The 21,042-nt window shown below is 45.5% G+C and overlaps 1 protein-coding gene across 1 annotated transcript in view; it reads right to left on the bottom strand.

Annotated features, from left to right (window-relative positions):
- Positions 1-5,438: 5,438 nt before the first annotated feature.
- Positions 5,439-21,042, bottom strand: part of Diexf (digestive organ expansion factor homolog (zebrafish)) — a 36,331-nt gene continuing 20,727 nt past the window's right edge. Inside the window, exons 6-12 of the mRNA XM_004641159.2 lie at positions 19,467-19,877; positions 16,906-17,125; positions 15,292-15,494; positions 13,762-13,944; positions 13,545-13,657; positions 12,371-12,616; positions 5,439-6,167 (exon numbers count right to left, since the gene is read on the bottom strand). Of these exons, the coding sequence (XP_004641216.1) occupies positions 5,924-6,167; positions 12,371-12,616; positions 13,545-13,657; positions 13,762-13,944; positions 15,292-15,494; positions 16,906-17,125; positions 19,467-19,877 (1,620 nt within the window). The 3' untranslated portion in view covers positions 5,439-5,923. The remainder of the gene's footprint in view (positions 6,168-12,370; positions 12,617-13,544; positions 13,658-13,761; positions 13,945-15,291; positions 15,495-16,905; positions 17,126-19,466; positions 19,878-21,042) is intronic.

Below are 21,042 nucleotides of genomic sequence, written 5' to 3'. Positions count from 1 at the left end.
TCAGCATGGCAATGACAGCCATAAAGTGAGCTCAACTTATCGTACTTGAAGCTCAACTTATGTACATGAAGACAGGAGTAAACACACACTTTTTGCCCTTATCTCTGAAGCAGGCAAATAAGCACAGCAGCACAATGTGCTAGTAATCACACGGCATGCACATGGATGTAGTTTGTCTAACATTAGTTTAATTGATTTATCTATCACCTAATCCTTTAAAATTTAGGAACATATATATAGAATAAGTGGTTTTACTTACCATGACGAGGAAGTAGTAAAACATCCTATGTAAAGATTTAGCAGGAAAATTATGCCCAATATCACTTTTTTTTTTTTTTTTTTTTTTTTGTCTTTTTGAGACAGGGTCTCACTAGCAGTTCAAGCTGGCCTTGAGCTCACTTTGTAGCCTAAGCTGGTCTTGAACTTGAAAGATCCTGCTTCAGCCTCCCAAGTGCTGGGATTACAGGTGTGTGCCACCACTTTTTTTGATAAGCAAGTTTATAACCAAAAAAAAAAAAAAAAGAAAAAAAAAGAAAATCTACAAATTATGAGTTGTAACTGACGCCACTGTCTGGGCAGACCTGCCGTGATACCGTGGAAGGAAGTAAGGAGCCTGGTGGCCAGAACGGACTCGAGGCACTCATCTGTGCTCCCGAGTCCCAGCATGTGCGTACCGAAGTACACTTGGGACAATACAGCGTGCGCATGTGCACGTGCACACCACACTCCAGGCTCTCACTGCTACGGTGGCCTGGGACCAGGCAAGTGCACCAGCACAGGCAGCCACAGCCTGGCTTTCCACACAGCTTGACTGGTGCGCAGAATCCTGGAATCTTACCAGCAATTACGGCAGTGCCCAGGTAGAAGGAGCACATGTCAACAGGATAAAGAACCTGGCCTGCAGGTGTGCTGCCTATCGGCGTCTGAGAGCAGAGCAGCAGCTAAAGAAACAAGCAACAGACTGCAACCTGCTCCATGGAGGAAGAAACTACAGTCCACACCCGTACTGATGAGTACAGTTCCTTTGTAGCAGCAAAGTCTGCCAAACACCACCTCAGACAACGGTCAAAGTATAGGCAGGCATGGGACAAATCAAAATCATGCCACCCAGTAGGACGCACTGAGAGCAGTACCACCTCCACTATGCTTCTGCCACAAAAAAAAATTCATTCTACAAAATAACTGATTTATAATCTTCAAAGATTCAAAGATCAAAAAAGTGAATGAGAAACTACACAGCTCCGGACTGTTATGGCTTGTGTCTAGACTTCCCCGAAAGTCTCCTGCTGTCACAGGTGGGCTTTTGAAGGGTGGCTGGATCCAGAGTGTGTGATACGAGGATCAGAGGTGTGGATTAGTAGTCCACTGACTGGTTTGGCAGTTCCGGTATGGATAATGGGCAGGCCCCCCAGGGGCTGGGCGCTGCCTGCCTAAGGGGTGCAGCCTGGACAGAATGTAAGCGACAGAAGCTGGTCACCTGCTGCTTGCTCCTTCTGGCCATGACTGCTTCTCTTCTCCACTGGCCCTGCCACGCCACTCTGACTTGGAGCCAGATTTGCATGCGAGCCCAGGGCCAGACAGCGGCAATTTCTTTCTGTAACTCCAGGTTGCCTGGGCTCACAAAATGAAGCCCCCACAGAGCCGTTCAAACCTTCCCTCCCTTAACTTCTGAGTGTTGGGTATTTTCTCTCAGCAATGAGAAAAGCAACTAAGACAAGGACAAGGACAAGGACACCAACCCAGACACAACTAACAGCAGTAGGTGACCCTGAACCACATGCACTTGCCACCCAGGACTTTACTGGTATACTTGGCAAGACTTGCATGCGAGCCCAGGGCCAGACAGCAGTGAATTCCTTCTGTAACTCCAGGTTGCTGGGCTCACGCAGAACTGTGACCTGTACACAGGAACACACACTGGAAAAGCTAGGGCTGATGGCTCCACTGGGCCGGCATCTTACCCTCAAATGGCTCAGGTTATGTACCTGTAATTTTCATATTGTTGTTTCAAAACAGAATAATTTTAACTGTAGTTAATTTCCTTTCCATTTTTTATCTGTTAGGTGACTCAAAAAATGACTACAGGAATAGGGTTGAAGACAGCTATATTAACACTTAATTCCATCGAATTTCCTCCTCAAATAGAACAGAAATTAAGTTATTTTATAATTTTAAATGAATATTTTAACTACATTAAAAGTCTGAATTTTAAAAAATTGCTGAATAAATGTATTTTTCTAGATTGAGTTAAAATTTGAGTACTTGGTTTTTCTTTTTTTTTGAGACAGGAACTTTGTAGTTCAGATTGGCCTAGGATGTAGTTCAGATTGGCCTATGTAGCCTAGGATGGTCTTGAACCTGCAGTGGTCTTCTCACCTCTGACTCCGAGTACTAGGATTACAGGCATGTGCCATCACATCTGCCTTTTGAATTCTGAGACAGGGTCCTGCTATGTTGATCAGGCTGCTCCTGAACTCATCAGGCTAGCTGCAAACATGAAGCAATTCTCCTGCCTCAGCCTCCTCCTCAGTGCTGGGACTTCAGGTTTGTGCAACCATGGCCCAATCTTTTGTTTTCTTTGGTTTTTTTTTTGGAACTGGGGATTGAACTCAGGCCCTTGTGCTTGCCAGGGAAGTGCTTATTCCACTGAGCCATCTCCCCCGCCCCATTCTTTAGCTTTTTGAAACAGGGTTTCACTGTGTAGTACAGGCTGGTCTTGAACTATGTAGTCTCGGCTGGTCTCAAACTTGTGGCAATTCTCCTGCCTCAGCCTCCCCAGTGCTGGGATTATAGGTGTGCACCACCATGGTTGGCTATTATATTTTTTGAAAGTCTGGCTGAAGATAATTTAGGGTTATAAAGATCTATGCCACTCAAAATTAAGATGACACACCAGGGATGCTGGGGTGGTTCAATATATGCAAATCAATAAATGCAATACACGTATTAACAGAGTCAAGGACAAAAGCTATACGCTCATCTCAATAAATGCAGAAAAAGGATTTGACAAGGTCCAACACCCACTCTTGATTTAAAAATTGGAACACATGGTCTTTACCACAATCTGATAAAAGCCATCTATGACAAGCCAACACCCAACAACATACTACCTGAACAGAAACTGAAAACTTTCACTCTAAATCAGGAACAAATCAAGGATACTGCTCACTCCATTCTTTATTCAATATACTTCTGGAGACATTAGCAGGAGCAATTAGATAAGAGAGAAATAAAAGCAGTTAAGGATAAGAAAGAAGTTAAATTACCATTACTTGCAGATGACATGATATTCTACACAGAAGACCCATCAACACCAACAGACTTCGACGTTTAATAATCAAATTCAGTAGCATGGCTGGATACAAATTAAACGCTCAAAAATCAACAGCATGTCTGTACACAAATAAAACAACCCCCCTGAGAAATTAGAGAAACAACATCTTTCACAACAGCATCCCAAACAATGAGATACCTAGGAAACAATCTAACAAAGGGAGAACTTTATACTGAAAAACTATAGCAGGCTGAAAAATGAGATGGAAGAGGGTATCAGAAAATGGAAAGATAGCCTTTGTTTTGGTTAAGAACCAACAGTGAAAATGGCCATACTTCCAAAATTGCTACACTGATGTAATGCAATCCCAATCAAAATTCCAACAGCATATCTCACAAAATTAAAAAAAAAAAAAAAATCCTAAAATTCACTTGGAGCCACAAGAGACCTAGAAGAGTAAAGGCAATTCTCGGCCACAAAGGCAAGACAGGAGGCATCACAATCCCTGCCTTGATATGACAAAGCTACGGTGATAAAAACAGCATGGGACTGGAACAAAAAAAAGACCCAAGGTTTAATGAAACCGATTAGAAGATACAGAAACAACTCCAGACATACTCAACCACCTTATTTTTTTATTTTTGTGGCAGGCTCAGCTCAGCCCACCCTGGGGGTGGAGGCTGGCATGGCATGTGGTGTCAGGGATAGAACCGCAGTCCCTGAGCTTTGCCTGAACTTGCCTCCACAGGAGCTTTAGACTGCTGAGCTATCTCGCTGGCCCCCAACCACCTTAATCTTTGACAAAGGAGCCAAACACCTTCACTGGAAGAAAGACAGCCTCTTTAATACATGGCGCTCGAACAAAACCCTAACCACACAAGAAATATCACGAAGAATCAAGTGGGAGCTTATCTTATTAAAAAGCTTTCGCATAGCAAGAGAAATCAACGCAGAGTAGAAAAAGCTTTTCCCACTTGTTCCCTAGACAAAGGATTAATATCTAGAACATACAAAGAACTCAAAAAATTAGGTTCCCCAAACTTAAAAGACCCAATCCAAAAACAGATGTGTGGATGAATGGAAAACTTCTCACGCTAAGAAGTACAACTATGTGACAGTGTTCAACATCACTGGTCACTTGAGAGATGTAAATTAAAGCAATGCTGAGGTCGTATCTCACCCTGGAAACTGGCTATTATCAAGAAATCAGCCAATAACCGGTAGGCTGTGGGGAAAGGAGCCCTTCACTGTTGGTGGGAGTGGAGAGTGGTGCAACCACTGCGAAAAGCCGTGTGGAGACTCTTCAAAAATTTACAACTGAAGATTCCTCAAAAATCTACGACTACAGACTCCTTTTGACCCAGCTATTCCGTCTTGGTATCTTCCCAAAAGAATTAAAAACATACAATGACATATGCACACCTGTGTTTACAGCAGCACCGTTTTAGTAACTATTCTTGAAACAGCCCAGATGTCCATCAACCAATGAATGGATAAGAATGTTTTATTATTAATTTTTAAAAATCTTTATGTATTTGGTACAGGATCTTGCTACACAGTGGTCCTCCTGTCTTAGCCTCCCCAGTACTGGGATTACAGGCCTGTGCCACTGTGCCTGGCTCAGGGCACAGCCGGAATGGCATGTGGTACAGGGGATCTAACACAGGTCCTTGTGCGTGCCAGGCAGGCACTTACACTGCTGAGCTATCTCCCCAGCCCCAGACGTGGATTTTTACAATGGCGCACTACTAGGCCACAAAGAAGGTAAGCTGAAAACATTTCTAGATAAACAGATGCACCTTGGCTCATACTCAAGTGAAATAAATCAGACACATACGTGTAAATACCTCATTGTTTTTCTGGTGTAAGAAATCACAAGTGTAAATAATGATCAAAACATACAACAGATATTGTGAAATGGGAAGAAAATGTCCACACAGGAAGGGGAACCATGAAGAGGCAAGCGGGAAAGGAAGGAAGGGAAATGAAAAAAAATGAGAAAAGAAAAAGTGGAAACAAAGATTTTTTTTTTAAGTAAGCTGGGCATGAGCAGTAGAAGATGGGGAGGGGAATGAGAAAAAGACTGATTACGTATTAGGTACAAGTTCCCTGTCACAAGTGTAATCATTATGCATAGCCAAAATGTATCAACAGCATTTTTTTCTTGAGACAGGGTTTCACTATGTAGGCCAGGCTGGCCTAAAGTGCATAGCACTCCTCTTGCTGTAGCCTCCCAAGTGCTGGGATTACAGCTGTGTGCCGCTATGCCTGCTTTACTGAATTAAAAAAAAATTTTGATGACACACAGTAGTCAGAAGTATACCAATTTCTTATAATATGCTCTCACAAGCAACGACATGTATGCCAAACAGACAAATCTGAAAGGATCTACCAAATGTAGTAAGTTAGGGGTACAAAAAACTTCCCACTTACAGAAATTCCCAAGTAGAAGTAGAAGAAGAATTCTGAATTTTTAGGTCCATCCTGCCTGAGAGCTGAGACTCAGCAGAACTTGGTTTACTCAGAACCTTCAGGATAGGAGGCTAAGTGGAAAAAAGGCAGTGCCAGTGACACTGCCTGGCACAGCCACTCCCACTGGCCTTCTCCCATGACACAGGCCGGGGTCCACAGTGCACCCTCGGCACAGCCTCACTGCTCCCCGGTGACGAAGAGGTGGACGCTCTTCTTGGACTGCAGCATCTGCGCTGCCCGCTCCACACCCACCACGGCTGCCAGGCGCTGAGCGTCATACTTGGCATACAGAACAGTGCAGGTCCATGTGGCCTCTTCCCCTCTGCTGGTGGCCCGCAGCATGTTGCAGAGGTCACTGTAGAAGTGGGGGTATGTGGGCAGCTCGTAGAATATCAAGTTCCGGATGCCTTTGATTGTGTACCTGTTAAGACAAAGCAAAGAGGCTGCCGGTCATGAGCAGCAGTTCAGAGGAGCTGCCCAAGAACCCAGTCCCATCAGCACAGCCCAACAGCAGTGCAGAGGGCTTATTTTGTGACAATATATTTGAATTCAGGCACGTATCTTAAGCCAAATGTCTGGCTTAAGATCATAAAGTAGCTTTACGATTGTTCAGCCCACTTGGCAGAGGTGAGGTGAAGTAGGGATGATCATGGACCAGGAATAAGAAGCCGTGACAGAGAAGCAGGCATGTACAACCTAATGCTACCCTTATTCACATCCAGGAAAACCAGCTCCGTAATGCAGATAAGGTCAGACCCAGCAGAGTAACGCACGCCCACTGTCTTTCCTCCTAACTCTGTAGACATGTGACTCCCCTGCAGATGCTCACATTCCTCCAGCCACAAGCTCCTGAGTACCCCTTAGGCACTGGGAGAAAGCAACTGGCTTTAATGGTTCAGAACTGCAACTATGGATGCCAAGGCAGTGTGACTCGAGGGAAAGTCAGATATGCCCTGTGGGCATCTACCAAGACTACATACCTTGTCAGGGTTCTGGGTCCTCCTAGAGGCGAGGTGAGGCTAGTGATACACTGAAGGTGTTATGCTCCCTTAGGAACTTCATTTTATTCACATAGAGACTAAGTTTGCCTTGTCTTTATCTCATGGCTTGACCTGATCTCTTAAGACTCCTCTGACCTCCTCAGCAGGAAAGAGGGCACTGGTATGGAGTGGGTGTCATTCTCCCTGCTGCAGCTCTCAGCCTGATCAGGTTCAAGCCACAGTGTGTTACTGAGCATGGAGCTGGGCTGGCGATGACACCTGATCTCCTACGCCACCCTAAAGCAGCTTCACCCTGACACTGCTTGTGACCTGAACTCCATCCTGGCAGGCCCCACTGAGGAAAAACAGAACATAAGATCACCACCCAGGAGAACAGAGGCAGCTCCACAAATCTGGGTAGAAAGAAAGTAGTTGTGCTGTTCTCAAATTCTTAATATACAAGTATAGCCCTATGACTGCTCAGGAACCCTATGCTCCCTGGATGTTCTGCAGCTCTTTCCAGGCCTTCATTATAGCCCCGTAGGGAAGGGTGCAGACAGGCACAAGACCCTGGAGAGATTCCACCCCACCAATGGTACAGGGGTCAAAGCCCAGCTACTTCTCAGACTCACATTCTAAGACTCACAGCAATAGCCTAAAGCAGAGGGAAGTGGGGCCAGCACCCCTAGACCCAGGGAGATAAAATCCTGGTGGGAGAGGACAGGCAGAAACAGAGGTCTGCTCCTAAGGGAAGGGCAGAACGCACACCCCACTTCCCCTACCTCTGAACACAAGTGGAACTCAACGGTCTTGCACTCATTGAAAAAGCAACAGCAATCAGCGTGGCCAACTTAGGGCAAGACACCTGCTCAGCCCAGGTTCCTGCACTGATCTTGGCCCAGGTTTGCCAGCCTGGGGGAGAAGCTGGGTATGGCTTCCCCTCAAGACCCCCAAGGTACATAGTAGGCATCAAAGGTCTGGCTCTGCCCTGACAACAACCCCTGCTCCCAGCAAAGCTAGAACGGAAAGGGCCTGCTAGCACTGAGGAGGAGTGAAGCTTCCTGGTGAAACCTTAAAGTCTGGTGGGGAGTCACAGCACCAGGGTCTGCTCTGGGAGTGGCGCAGGAGTGTGGCTGGGGACAGCTGTAAGGTCAGGAGGCTCAGGAAATCTCTCAGCACCCTAAAGGCCACACTACACTCTCTTGTCTTTGAGAGAAGAGTCTCAAGTCTGTGTTGCTATGGTAACCCCTAAGTCCAGAATAGACCGGCAGCACCCACCCACACGAGTAGCCTATGTATGACTTCTCTCAGCCTTTACACCAGGTGGAAAATCACAGAAAAACAGCACCTAGACATCTGAACAATGGCGTTATCACAATGACTAGCAAGACACTACAAGTGTGTGGCATTTACAGAAATACATCAATGAGTATACATTACTTTGTGTGTGAATTTTTTGTGGGAGGGAAAAATGGTACACATAGGAAATAAGCAGTAATTGCACCAAATTTTTAACTGGGTACACATTTATGCTAATAAATTTTCCTTTCAAAATCTAGCCTAAGGGCTGGTGAGATGGCTCAGTGGTCTAAAGCACCTACTTAGAACAAGCTTGGCAGAGCACAGGGACCGCGGTTCAATCCCCCAGCACCACATGCCAGCCAGCCCCGCCCCCTGGTGGGCTGAGCTGGCCACACACACACACACACACACACACACACACACACACACATAAATAAATGAATAAAATTAAAAAAAAAAAATCTAGCCTAAGAAAACACCTATGGCAAGCAGATCACCACAAAGTATGCATACTGGTGTTGCTGGCACTGTCACATACCATCCACACTTCAGGTGCCAAAACCCTCAAGTAAGCCAGAACGTTGGCGCACACCTGTACTCACATGCAAGGGTCTGAGGCAGGGGGCTGGCAAGCAAAAGGCCCGCCTGGGCAATACAGCAAGTTCAAACCGGCCTGGAAGCAGAGCAGATCCTGGCTCAAAATACCTACCCCAAGGCCCCAGATGCTCTACTCTCTTCTATAAAGTGGCACAGTGCTTGGATACAACCTTTGCATGTCTTCCTCTACACTTTATTTCTTCTGCAGACTACGTGAGCAGATACTCCTTGTTTAATCACCTACCTGTCTAAGACTCCTCCAGCTGAGATGCACTGTTGGGACTTCTGACCCGCCCCTTGGACCTACAACCCATCTTCTTTTCAGGGTGCAGTTCCTTGTATCCTGTTTACTCTTTGTTCTGAATATTGTACTGTACATATGAGATGAGTCCTCATTTAGCAACCAATTTAATGACCCAGATAGGAATTTGGAATTCCGTCACAAGAGGAAGAGGGTCTGTAATCCCTAACACAATTAAATGCCAGGTAAATAGTTGTTACACTGTATTGTTTAGGAGTAATGGCAAAAAGTACTTAAATTCAGTACAGAAGCATTACTTTCAGAATATTTTTGATCTTAATTTATTTCTGTAGCTGGTTGAATCTATGAATTGGGACACAGAGGGCCAATTTTACCTACAAACACTGAGAAAATTGTCCACTAAAAGAAAAAAGGACTAACAGAACAAGCAAACAATGCAGTGCTATGTAACCATTAAATCAGGCGTGGTGGCACCTGCCTATAATCCCAGCATTCAGGAGGCTGAAGCAGGAGGATCACTGCGTTGAGGCCTGCTTGGGCTACACAGTGAGTTCAAGGCCAGTCAGAACTACCTACCCAGTGAGACCTTGTCTCAAAAGAAAAAGGGCTTCTGAAAGTGAATGGATCACAGGGCACTGCACCTATTAGTGCATAATCAGCTGATGAATAATCCATAGCTCAAGGTGCTGTTCTGAGGAGGGCCTGGTGATAAGAGAGAGGTAGTCACTGGACAAATCTCCCTCCTGGCCCCTCCCTCTCCTCTGCTTACTATTCATCATGACATGAACAGCATTCCTTCCCTTCTTATGTCCCTGTAACACTGTTTCTGCCCTGGAGCCAGCCAACCCAGACTAAAACTTCTGAAGCAGTAAGCCAAAATAAATACCCTGTGGGTGTCAGGTATTTTGTCCCAAAATAAGAATGTGACTAAGACAGAGAATATATATGCCAGAATATTAACATGTTTGAACTTTCTAATAATGAGCACATAAGACATTTACAATAAAGTGAAAAAACCCTAGGTATACAATGTGATAATTTAGTTGTTTTTTAACACACACACACACACACACACACACACAGGGCCAAATAGTTCAGCAATTAAAGCCCCTCAAGCAGGCGCAGGGGCCAGGGGTTTGATCCTCAGGACTGCTGTGCCGGCCCTGTAATCCCAGCTCTTGGGAGGCTGTAAACAGGTGGATCAGTATGAGTCCGATATAGTAGTGAGACCCTGAACACCCTGTAGACCCTTCCCTAATATACAAAAAAAATTTTAAAACACACATACACATACAGTTTTTTTCACACAGAAAAGAGAAAATATACATCTCCCCCCAATTTTATTTTTTAAAATGTCAAAAAAAAGGGGCCGGGGAGATGACTCAGTAAAATAAATGCTTCCCTGGTAAGTGTAAGGGCCTGAGTTCACTCCCCAGTTCTGCAAAAATAAATAAATAAATAAAATAATATAATGTCAAAAAAGCCAGGTGTGGTGGTGCACACCTGTAATCCCAGCACTCAGGAGTGTGAGGCAGGAGGACCATGAGTTTCAGTGCAGCCTGGGCTACAAACCAAGACCCTGCCCTTAAAAAATAAATGAAAAGACAAGAACACTTATAAAATTATCGGGATTAGAGTTGTAAGATTATAAATGAATGTTTTCTCTTTTGGTAAATCTGTATTTTCCTAAATTCTCTAAAATAATTATTATTCTAATAATCAGGAAAAACAAAACAAGAAGACTAATAAGGCAAAGACAGACAGACAGACAAGACAGAGAGAGAGAGTGAGTTGGGAGGGAGGGAGCCAGCCAGTGTCAATTTTCCCACAACACAGACTAGGCACCCCGGAAATGGAGACTGACCAGGGCAATGTGTACTGATTCTCCATATCCATGCACCCCTTCTGCTCTCCTCTGGTCTGGCTCCCTCATCCCTCACAGATATTATGCTGCATTCACACTTGCTATAGCCAAGCACCCTGGAAGTTCTCCAAGCCAGCCACTTCACTTAAAGGGCTTGTTTTATTTATTGAGTTGACAGAAAACTAAGGGCTTTCAAGACTTAGTGAGTGTAACCTCCCCCAAACACTTCCTAACATCAACAGAAACAACTTACTAGAGCAAAGCAAATGATGCCAACAAGTAGACATACACTAAGGTTCTTTGGCCATAGACTTGTTTGCCAAGAACAGAGCTAGGAAACAAATTCAATTAATTCTTAACTCTCCACTTAGATGAACTAATCAGCAGACTACCTGAAGGGGTTGGGTCTGGACAGCTCTGCTTTGCCCAAGGAGGATGTTGGGAGTCCTCCCTGGCTGCCCTAGTAAAGAGAACACATCTGGAAGTACTAGCCTAGCATCAGCATAAGCTAAAAAAAGCATGCAGTGCAAAGGTGCATCATTTAATGTGCTCAAGGGTGGAAGACTTCTGACCTAGCTGCTTCAAAGTCTTTGAGAAAATCTCCCCTCATTAGTATATATGACTGCAAGTTAATAGAACAGTAAAATCAGAGCTCAAATTCATTGCATGTTAGAGTGAAATTCCAAGAACAAGTAAAGCAAATCCCCAACGCATGAACAACTGAGTTATGAACTTTCACAGATACAAATGGGCCTCATATTTGGCTTTTTTATTCTTTATGTCACGTATATGCATCAAAGACATATACGACTCACTCTGTTGGACTTACGAACAAGTGCAATTTATGACTGTTCTCCCAGAATGGAACCTGTTCCTAGGTTGGGGACTTACTGTAATAGAATACAGAATCCATCTCCCTGTGTTAGGGTTTAAATAGGCTTTTCTATTTGTCAGCAGACTTTATAAAACAGTATCTAAACTCCAGGCACACAAAGGACTGCAAGTAACACCAAAGAGTAAAACAAAGATAGTACTACTATCTAATTAGAACACTGAAAACTATTTACAAAAAGGCCAGTCAACTTATTTTGTAGTCACCCTTCCCTTTTTGCCTCCTGTTGAGATCATGGCACATGGAGAGAAGTCACCTTGCACCCTCCTTCTCAAGCCAGAAACACTGTCCCTAAAGGCCCCTTCAATGACAAGGCTTCTCCTGCCTGATACACTCAAGATGTCCCTGTCATGAGCCAGTCAACTCTCTTAATGTTAGTTTGAGGTTTACAAGCACAGATAAACTCCAGGTCCGCACCAGGTTATGCTTTTGTTATACAACCTTCCCAGCAATCCTTGTTTTGAGAAGAAATCCCAACAGATCAAGAACAATCTGTCATGACCAAAAATACTTAAGGCAGCTAATGACAATAAACAGGAAGTTAGTAAAATAGAATAAAGATCAGGAACACCGGAAGGAAGTGAGAGGTGGGAAGCTGGGGAAGGCCTGTGTGAGGTGCAAGCATCTGAGCACAGGTGAGGAGCTGAAAGAACATTTAGGATGACCCACGCCATGACCCATGTTGCACTACGTGCAGGACAGCAGGCTGAAACCTGGACTACTTTACCTTTTGTAGAAATGGAAGCGCTCTGTGAGCAGCAGAAACTGCTTCTCTCCTTGAAGGAAGAAGTGTCTGGCCCTGGACACAGCTGACTTCTGGGTGTACTCGCAGATGTGTGTGAAGTTCAGTTCCTCCTTCTTGAAGTAATTTCGCAGACGCACGTAGTCAAAGTAGGAGGGGACATAGATGAGAGTATGGGACATGACTGCATCACGGTACTGAGGCAAAATCTTGTTTATAAAAAAGTTAAACCTGATTTGGAAAGGTAAAGGGCAATGTTAATGGTCCAGAGTTGAACAAGAAAATGGTCGTGACAATCAACTTGACTCCAGACAAGTCACAACTTCATGTTAAGAGATCACCTCAAGGCTAGACTTGCTTTCTCTCAAACAGATTAGGTAAAGATAAAAAACTGATTTTTCATCAAAAAATAAGTGGTAGGACCTGCGAGACAACTCAGCAGACTTGCCTGGGGAAGAGCAGAGGCCAGGGTTCGATCCCTGGCCCCGCATGCTGCACTGGCCCCATCCCTGAGCACAATGAGCCAGCAATGGAGTCCAGGAATGGCGGCACACACCTGTAATCCCAGCACTAAGGATGCAGAAATCAGGCGGATCACTACAAGTCTGAGCTGTGTAGTGAGACCCTGCACACACACACACACACACACACACACACACACACGCAAAAAAAGTGCTAACATTATTCACTTAAAAAACAAGATGTAACTCCACTATACCAGAAGAATTATTCCAGACAGTATATGCCATACCATTCATCAGTCTGTCAGTGAAAAAATAATCACTGAGCTTCTCCTTTCAGCTAAGTACCATTATGCTAACTAAACACAATAGGAAAAAGAGGAAACACACACACACAATCAGAAAAATGGTTGTTGTCCTGAAAGCTTACAATGAAAACTGCTGACATGTGACACACATAGCACAAGTGCATGAGGCCACACAGCAGTGTAATGTGACTTGAAATGCTGCAGCCAAGTGGGAAGGAGTGCCGATTCAGACCTAGGAGACCTAGGCCAAGCCCCCACTTCTCCGACCTCAGCTTCCTGTCAAACCAATGAGCTCATCTGATCTGCTAAGTGGATGTCAATCAAAGTACAAGGCATCCAGCTCTAAGTCAGCTCTGGCATGGCCCAAGGAGCCCAACAGGAGGCCAGTACCTGGCGTCGATCACTGCAGCAAGGCTCTCGGTGTCCATCCTCTGGAAGACATGTGGGAGCTGCACCAGCACGTGACTGATGGAGCCTGTCCTGGGGACATTCCGCACGGCCACCTGCCAAGGGCCAATGAGAACGTCAGGAGGCAAGCACTGCCACTGTCGGTCTCAAGACCGTGCCCATCTGCCTCAGGAAGAGTCAGGCACAGAGGCATACCCACCTGACCCTGTAGGTTCACGCAGTGCTTACTGAACACCGAGTTGATCTGGGCATCCTGCAGGGCCCCAAACAGCAGGGTCTGGCGATAGTACCTGGCCCAGTTATTAAGGCTCCACATCCGCACTCGAGAAAAGTCAACTCCATGCGAGTCCAGGGGCAGCAGGTTCATGTGGTTCATCAAATGCTTTGGGCAAAGAGAAGGCCACCATTAGTATGAACTGAGTACATCCATGGTGGGCAGTGCTGAATGCTTTACAAGCCTAGCATCTCTTCACTTCCGAGAGGATATCCTTCACTTGCAGTAAGAAAACAGGCTCACTGGGTAAACAAGATACACTGAAACTGGCAACTTCTTGGACCTTTAGAAAACTATCATAGTGGTGCCTCGTGGAATACTCCTGAAAGGTACTTCTGAAATGTCACCCTGGTCACTTTATGGGCCCCACAGTCCCAAGCTGGACAAAAAGGGTAATGGTGTGGAAAACAAGCTACTGTCCATCACTGACCTAGAATTTCTCCAAAGTCTCACGTGTCTAGAAGGCAAATGGAGGATGGGGACTTTATACTGACTTGCTATTGAGTTTGGTCCCTTGGCATCTCCCTCCAGAGCTCTGCCCTGCTCACTCTGCTTCCTGTCCACTCCGGGGTCAGCAGTTTTACCCTCTGGAGGGCCCTTAGGAGAAGGCCGATTAAAACCTCTGCGAACTATGAGCAAAAATAAACTCTCCTCTTTGAAGCTCTGGGGGTCAGGTATTGCAGCTCATCAACAAGGAAAATGATTATAACAACCCAGTTCTCAAAACACCAGTGGCCCAGAGCTACCATAATTGATTTTCCTCAAATTAAAGAATATGACAACTACTGACATGCCTTTTCCATTTAGTTATACTTTCAACTGGCATCTATCAGAGTCATGTACCAAAAGCTTATTCCCTACCTTAGAAGTATGTACTATCCCCTATGTGCCCCCCAATTCCAGCAAGCTAGAGACCTACAATTTTGAAGTGAATTCCCACTTGAAAAAGAAAAAAAGTCCATCTGAAAAGGACAATCTAAAGCAGTTTTCAATCCTAAAACTAAAAAACTGCAGGGTATGAGGAAGAGGTACAGGAAAAAATGCAGTAAGTGGATACAGCTGCTCATAAAAAATGCCAAGTTAAAAAGCCTTGGGCAATAATTTTCTATCCCCACTGAAGACAGAATGAGCAGTGTATGAGGAAGTGAGGTAGCAATGCTCCCCATGAGGATTTCCACCCATCCTCCTACCCACAGAAAGTTCTTTAAGGGAAGAAGCCTTTACTAAAGATTTGAAATAATAGAAAAGAATTTTTACATCTCTGTGTAGTTTAATTATTGACTGATCTGTGGGCAGAGAAAAAGATAAAAGAATTTTTCAAATTGGAAAATGTAGACTATTTCGGTTTCCTAACTAATTTTTTTTTTCTAACTGAATTTTAATTTGGACTTATATAACTTTTTAGACAAGCCTGGCACACTTCTTGTTTCTCCAAACGTCAACAACCAGGATTACCAAGACATGCTCCCAGTTCTGCATCAGGTAGATATCAGCTTGATCAATGATGAGAAGCTCAATGGAAGACAGAAAGTCAAAATCTCTCTTTTTCTCTCCTTCTCCACCGATGATGGTCCTCAAGCCCAGAGGAGATGCGATAAGGATGTCCGAGGAGTAGAAGGGGGCGTAGAGTCGGATGCTCCTCTGCAGGATCGCCACCCCTGCACCAAGCACAAGGCACGTGACTGCTCATGGCTCAGTCTGGGGCCCTCACACAGCCACCCTCCTGCACCTTCACATCTCCCTGCCCTTCAGTAACTCCTTTTCTGTCTCTAGTCCCCTTTAGCGCCCATTCTCCTCCTTTCCGTCCTGTCATCCAAGCTCTCCAGGAATGTCAATGCTTACAAAACTCCCATTCACTTATCACTCCTTCACCATCAGAACTCTCGGTCTCCCTCAGGACCTGATCTGTCCTCACTCCAACATGACTCATGCTCAAGTCCCCAACAACCCTAACTCTCAGGGCTCTGGGTCTAGAATGCAAAATGCATGCTCACCCTTTAAGTGCTATCTGCAGGACTTCAGTGCTCCCTCCTGCACCATTCCCTACCAAGCCCCAAATATTGTTCCAGATCCAAGTACCTCTTCTTCTACAAGCCCCTCTACCCTCTTCTGTATAAAGCTCTTGATAAGTTTACTTCCTACCCATGGCTTTAACACTGCCTGTATAAAATCTTATATTTCCAGCCCAGAGTCTTTTGCTGAGTTTCAGACCATATACCAGCTGCTTGCTGGACATCTGAATGTGTTCCAAAAAACCTGAAGCCATACAAAGCCTGTGCCAATGAACCCTACATCATTCTAGGCTTTGTCCCAAAAGCCTCTACACAAGCATTCTCCTGTCTGAAACACTTTCCTCCACTCCAACCACCCCTCTAGGACTGAGTAAATCTTACTGAGGCTTCAACAGGTACAAAGCAACACTGTTATGACAGCACCTTTCCTCACCACACTGCCCCCATCCTAGACAGTGGGTTTGCTTTAAAATGTGCCCCAAAGCCCCACTGCACGTGCATGTCCTGAACTTCATCCCCTGCTAAGGTGGACTTCACTGGCAATAGGAACTGTAACTTTTATTTTTATATTCCCAGTTTCTTGACACGCCTGGCATCCTGCAGGTGAAAAATGCCTGTGAGTAAGCACATATGACTAACATTTAAGGCACAATCAAGTCAGCAGGACCTGAATAAACAACTAGCAAAAAGCATGGAAAGCTGGAGGAGTGCCTACGTGGAGCACACAGCCAACCCAGAGCTTGGCAGGCATCTACAGAGCAGACAGCTGCCTTCTGCACAGGGTCCTCCCCAGGGGCCCACCAGCCTTGTTATCCTCATCTTCTCTGAGAGTCGCACACAGCATTCCTGTGACCTGCTGCTGGAGTCACTTCCTGGAAACACGCAGCGCATTTTTCCACCTGGCCCCAAATGCTCCCTAACCCTATTTAGGCAAGATTCTCCCCCAGCAAAGAGATGGGAACGTCAGCAGCCCTCTGGGGAACACCAATTTCCAGGGTTCTAGACTGCAGCCAACTGTGGATCACACAACGCCCCAATTTTGACAAGAAGGAATTACCAATCCTGAAGTGGTCATCGATGTTACCCACAAACACAGCTTCATAATCCTCAGGCCTCTTCAGGTTAGGCGGTCTCTCCTCAGGATCTGATCCATATTCGCTTTGAAATCTCTTTTTGTTGCTCACAATGATTTTTTTCTTGCTGTCGCCCTCCAGGAGGCTGATAAAGAGCTGCACCACCCGCAGAGCAGCTTCCCGGAACGGCACTACTATCAGCACCTGTGCAGGAGCAAAGCAGTCTTGGTAGGGCGGGGAGAAACGGCAAGCCCAGGTGCACTTGCTGAGGACGCAGGGCTCAGAAGCCCTGTGCTGAGTGGCCCCTGGCAGGCACCATGCCTATGTCACCCCCTCCACATAGAACAGGGCTCAGGACATGAGCACAAGCATAGGCCCCTGTGGACTTCGGCCCATGGCTCATGAGAGTTGCTTCTCAAGCAGGGTTTAACACAGGGTAATGCCCAGATCACCTGCCTGTGTCTGCAGGTCAAAATTCAAGGATAAGCAAGGTCTCTAAAGGTAAGGTAAATGTTTACCCATTTGTCTCCCATAGAACTCAGTATCAGGTTTTTATCCATAAGACCCATTCAATGCATTTATGCCAAACAAATGAAGAAAAGCTAACAAGGCTTTCCTAAGGATAGTCTGCCCTGTGTCCTGCACACCCCAAGCTCGTTCTGCAGAGCCAGTTGTTCTCTCACTCTTGGTTTTAAAATAAACTCTGTCACCACACACACACACACACACACACACACACACACACAGGGAAAAAAAAAAAAACCTAAAGAAAAAGGATTAAAACATCATTGCTAGGGCCGGCCAGATAGTTCAGCGGACTAAAGAGCCTGCTTAGGCACAGTGCAGCAGCCAGGGTTTGATCCTAGCCTGCTGTGCTGGCCCTGCCCCCTAGGGTACTCTGAGACAGTGAGTAAGACTGGGGGTGGTGGCGGGCCTCTAATCCCAGCACTTGGGAGGCTGAAAACAGAATCACTGAGTTCTATCTACATAGTGAGACCCTGTAGACCCTATACTAAAATACATGGAAAAAAAAAAAAGTCTCTAAAACATGTCAATACTTAAATTGTATAATCCTAAAACAAAGCTTCTTCGATATAAAAAGGTATAAGGTAAAATGCACATAAGGACATCTATTTCCCTTTCCACTACCTGAAATCCTCTGGCATTTAGACTTGTAAGAACAAATAAATTACATCATTACTTTAAGCAGCACTACCATGAAGAAGGCAGGCGGATTTTTGTTTTCCAAGGTTCACATATTCACACAGGTAGCTGAAAAGAACCTTTGACTGGAGTTCCAACTCTGTTCTTACCCTGCTGCTCTTTAGCAGAGCCTTCTGCAAAGCTGGAACTCTGTCCACACCTGTAGCACACAAGGACTAGGTAGAAAGTCCATCCATGGAGTACTATTCTGCTATAAAGAAGGGCAAACGAGGCACTGCAAGCTGAATAGATGCATCTTGTCCTTTATTTGTATTTGTTATAGGGTTTCACTACATAGTTTGGACTTGTAGTGATCCTCCTGCTTTCAGTCTCCCCAGCACTGGGATTACAGGCATGCATTACTACTACATCCAGCCTCGGTAGTCAGCTCAGTGGGAGCAGGGCTGGCATGGCACATGGTGCCAAGGATCAAATGCAAGTCCCTGCCCTTGACTAAGCAAGCACTTAGTTCACTGAGCTATCTCACCAGCCCTAGATGCACCTTGAACCCATACTCGTAAGTAAAATAAATCAGACACCTACATTTAAATGATGTGTTGTTTCTCTGGTATGAGAAACCACAAGCATAAATGAGAACTGAGCTGAGTAACAGATACTGGGGAAACAATATTCAAATGAAGAGAATAAGGAGGGCAGGGAGAAGGGACAAGGAAAGTAAGAGAGAACAGAAGGAAAAAATGGAAAGAAAGACTTTGTAAATGTTTAATTGTTTAAATGTTTCCATCTCTTGAAACCTGGATGAAAAGACAAGCTGGCCCTATTTGTAAATAAGCAGGGTAAAAGCAGTGGTAAGAATAGGGAAATAGGGGGAAAAAATGAAGCAAAAGGGTCCGGGAAGATGGTTCAGTGGAATAAGCGCTTCTCTGGTAAGCACAAGGGCTTGAGGTCAATCGCTGGTTCTGCCAAAAAAACAAAAACAAACAAACAAAAAAAAAAAACGAAGCAAGATATGTCATACAGGTATAAATTCCTTATGATGAATGCTATTGTTAAATTTATCCAAAATGCATCAGTTAAAAAAAGGGGGGAAAGCCCACCCAGCTCCGAGCACTGAGATCAGTCAGCGTTTGTTTAGTTAGGCTGTGGGTTCATCCTTAACATGAGTACCCTACAGTACTGTTTAGTTTCTCCAATGTCAGAAACCGTCCTGAGCTGTGAGCAGCACTGCCCGACTCTACCTGGCCAGTTGGACGTGCTCACTTTGGAATCATTCATCATTCTGATCTACTATTAACACACTTGTGTACCTGTCGAGCGCCAGGCACTAAAGTGGCAGTGCCCAGCAGCCTCCGCCGTGCGGCAGTTGCCTGCTGTCACTTACTTTGGGCCTCGTCAGCCCCTGGTCTCTGAAGCCATCATCATCACACAGCCCAGGTTTCTGGCCTCGGCGCTTGCTGTTGTTGCTGAGCACCTGGGCATTGGCTTTGAGCACGTGGTTGAGAGTGTGCAGGCAGTACACGCGGCGAATCTCTTCCCCGTTCTTCAGGGCGGTTCTTTCTGGGAAGAACAGGTCCCGATAGGAATTCATAATGAAGAAGAGCTCCTTCTGGAGGGGTGTGAAGGGGCTATTTGATTTTGGGGGACCAGACAAGAACTGGCTGTTGGTCTTGGTCCAGGTGGATTCCAGAGGCTTGTGGAGATGAAGAGATTTCAAGTCAAAATCCTTGGGAGGTTTAAGTGTTTCCATTTCCTGAAACCTGGAAGAAAAGACAAGCTGGCCCATGATGGGCCACTAGGGAGAGAGAGATCAAGAACTGAGTTGGAGCTGAATCAAAATGCCTGGCGTTCAGTCATTTACACATGCAAGTTAACACAATCTTCCACAATACAGCATTTCATTAACCCTGGCCAGGAACTCTGCAATGTAGGCGTCCTTACACTCCCTTTACAGAATGGGAAGGAGAGGCAGGCTCAGAGACCCAGAACAAGTTCGCAGGCAATGTAGGCCAGAGTCCAAGCCTGCTGGTCTCAAATCTGAGCTCCAGGTAAGCATGGTGGCACACACCAGGCACCCCAACACTTGAGAGGCTGAGGCAGGAGGATCACTGAGTTTGAGGCCAACCTGGGTTACACAGTGAGTGCAAGATCAGCCTGAAGAGCATACTGAGACCCTATCTCAAAATACCCCACAAAAAAAAAACCAAAACAAATCTGAGCTCCTCATTCCACCAGTCTCACACTCTTCTGTAGAGCACACCATAGGAGTCTACATTCAGTCTAGGAAAGTTTCTGGGCTAGGGAGATAGCTCAGTGGCCTAAGCGCCTGCCTGGCGAGCACAAGGACATGGGTCTAGTCTCCAGTACCACATGCCACACTGGCTCCGGAACCCAGGGCGTAGTGTGCCAGCCACCGAAACCAGGCGTGGTGGCACGCACCTGTAATCCAGTGCTAGGGTGGCTGACATGGGATCACTACAAGTCTGAGCTGGGTAGTGAGACCCTATTCCAAATAAATAAATAAAGAAATAAAGAAAGAAAGAAAGAAAGAAAGAAAGAAAGAAAGAAAGAAAGTAAGTTTCTGTGGTTAGATGACTTTTTTTGTTTTGTTTTGTTTTGTTTTGTTTTTCACACAAAAAAATTATTTATTTGGTATAGGATCTCACTACATGCTTGAACTCGTAGATTCTTCCTCCTGTCTCAGCCTCTCCAGTGCTGGGATTACAGGTGTGCACCACCACACCTGGTTTCAGTGGCCGGCACAGAACACCTGGGATTCTTGGGCCAGCGCGGCATGTGGTGCCAAGGACTGAACCCACGTCCTTGAGCTTACTGGGCAGGTGCTTATGCTGCTGAGTTGTCTTCCCAGCCCCATACAATGGGATTTCTAAGTAAGGACATGAGGCCTGCTCAAGTGAAAAATCTTTATTGCGAAGTTTCCTGTGGTGACACTCCCTCCT

Source organism: Octodon degus, unplaced genomic scaffold, assembly GCF_000260255.1.
Source record: "Octodon degus isolate 3935 unplaced genomic scaffold, OctDeg1.0 scaffold00131, whole genome shotgun sequence".
In the NCBI taxonomy this organism is placed as follows: Eukaryota; Metazoa; Chordata; class Mammalia; order Rodentia; family Octodontidae; genus Octodon; species Octodon degus.
The sequence above is the reverse complement of the archived record's forward strand: the minus strand, read 5'-3'. Positions and strand labels throughout refer to the sequence as shown.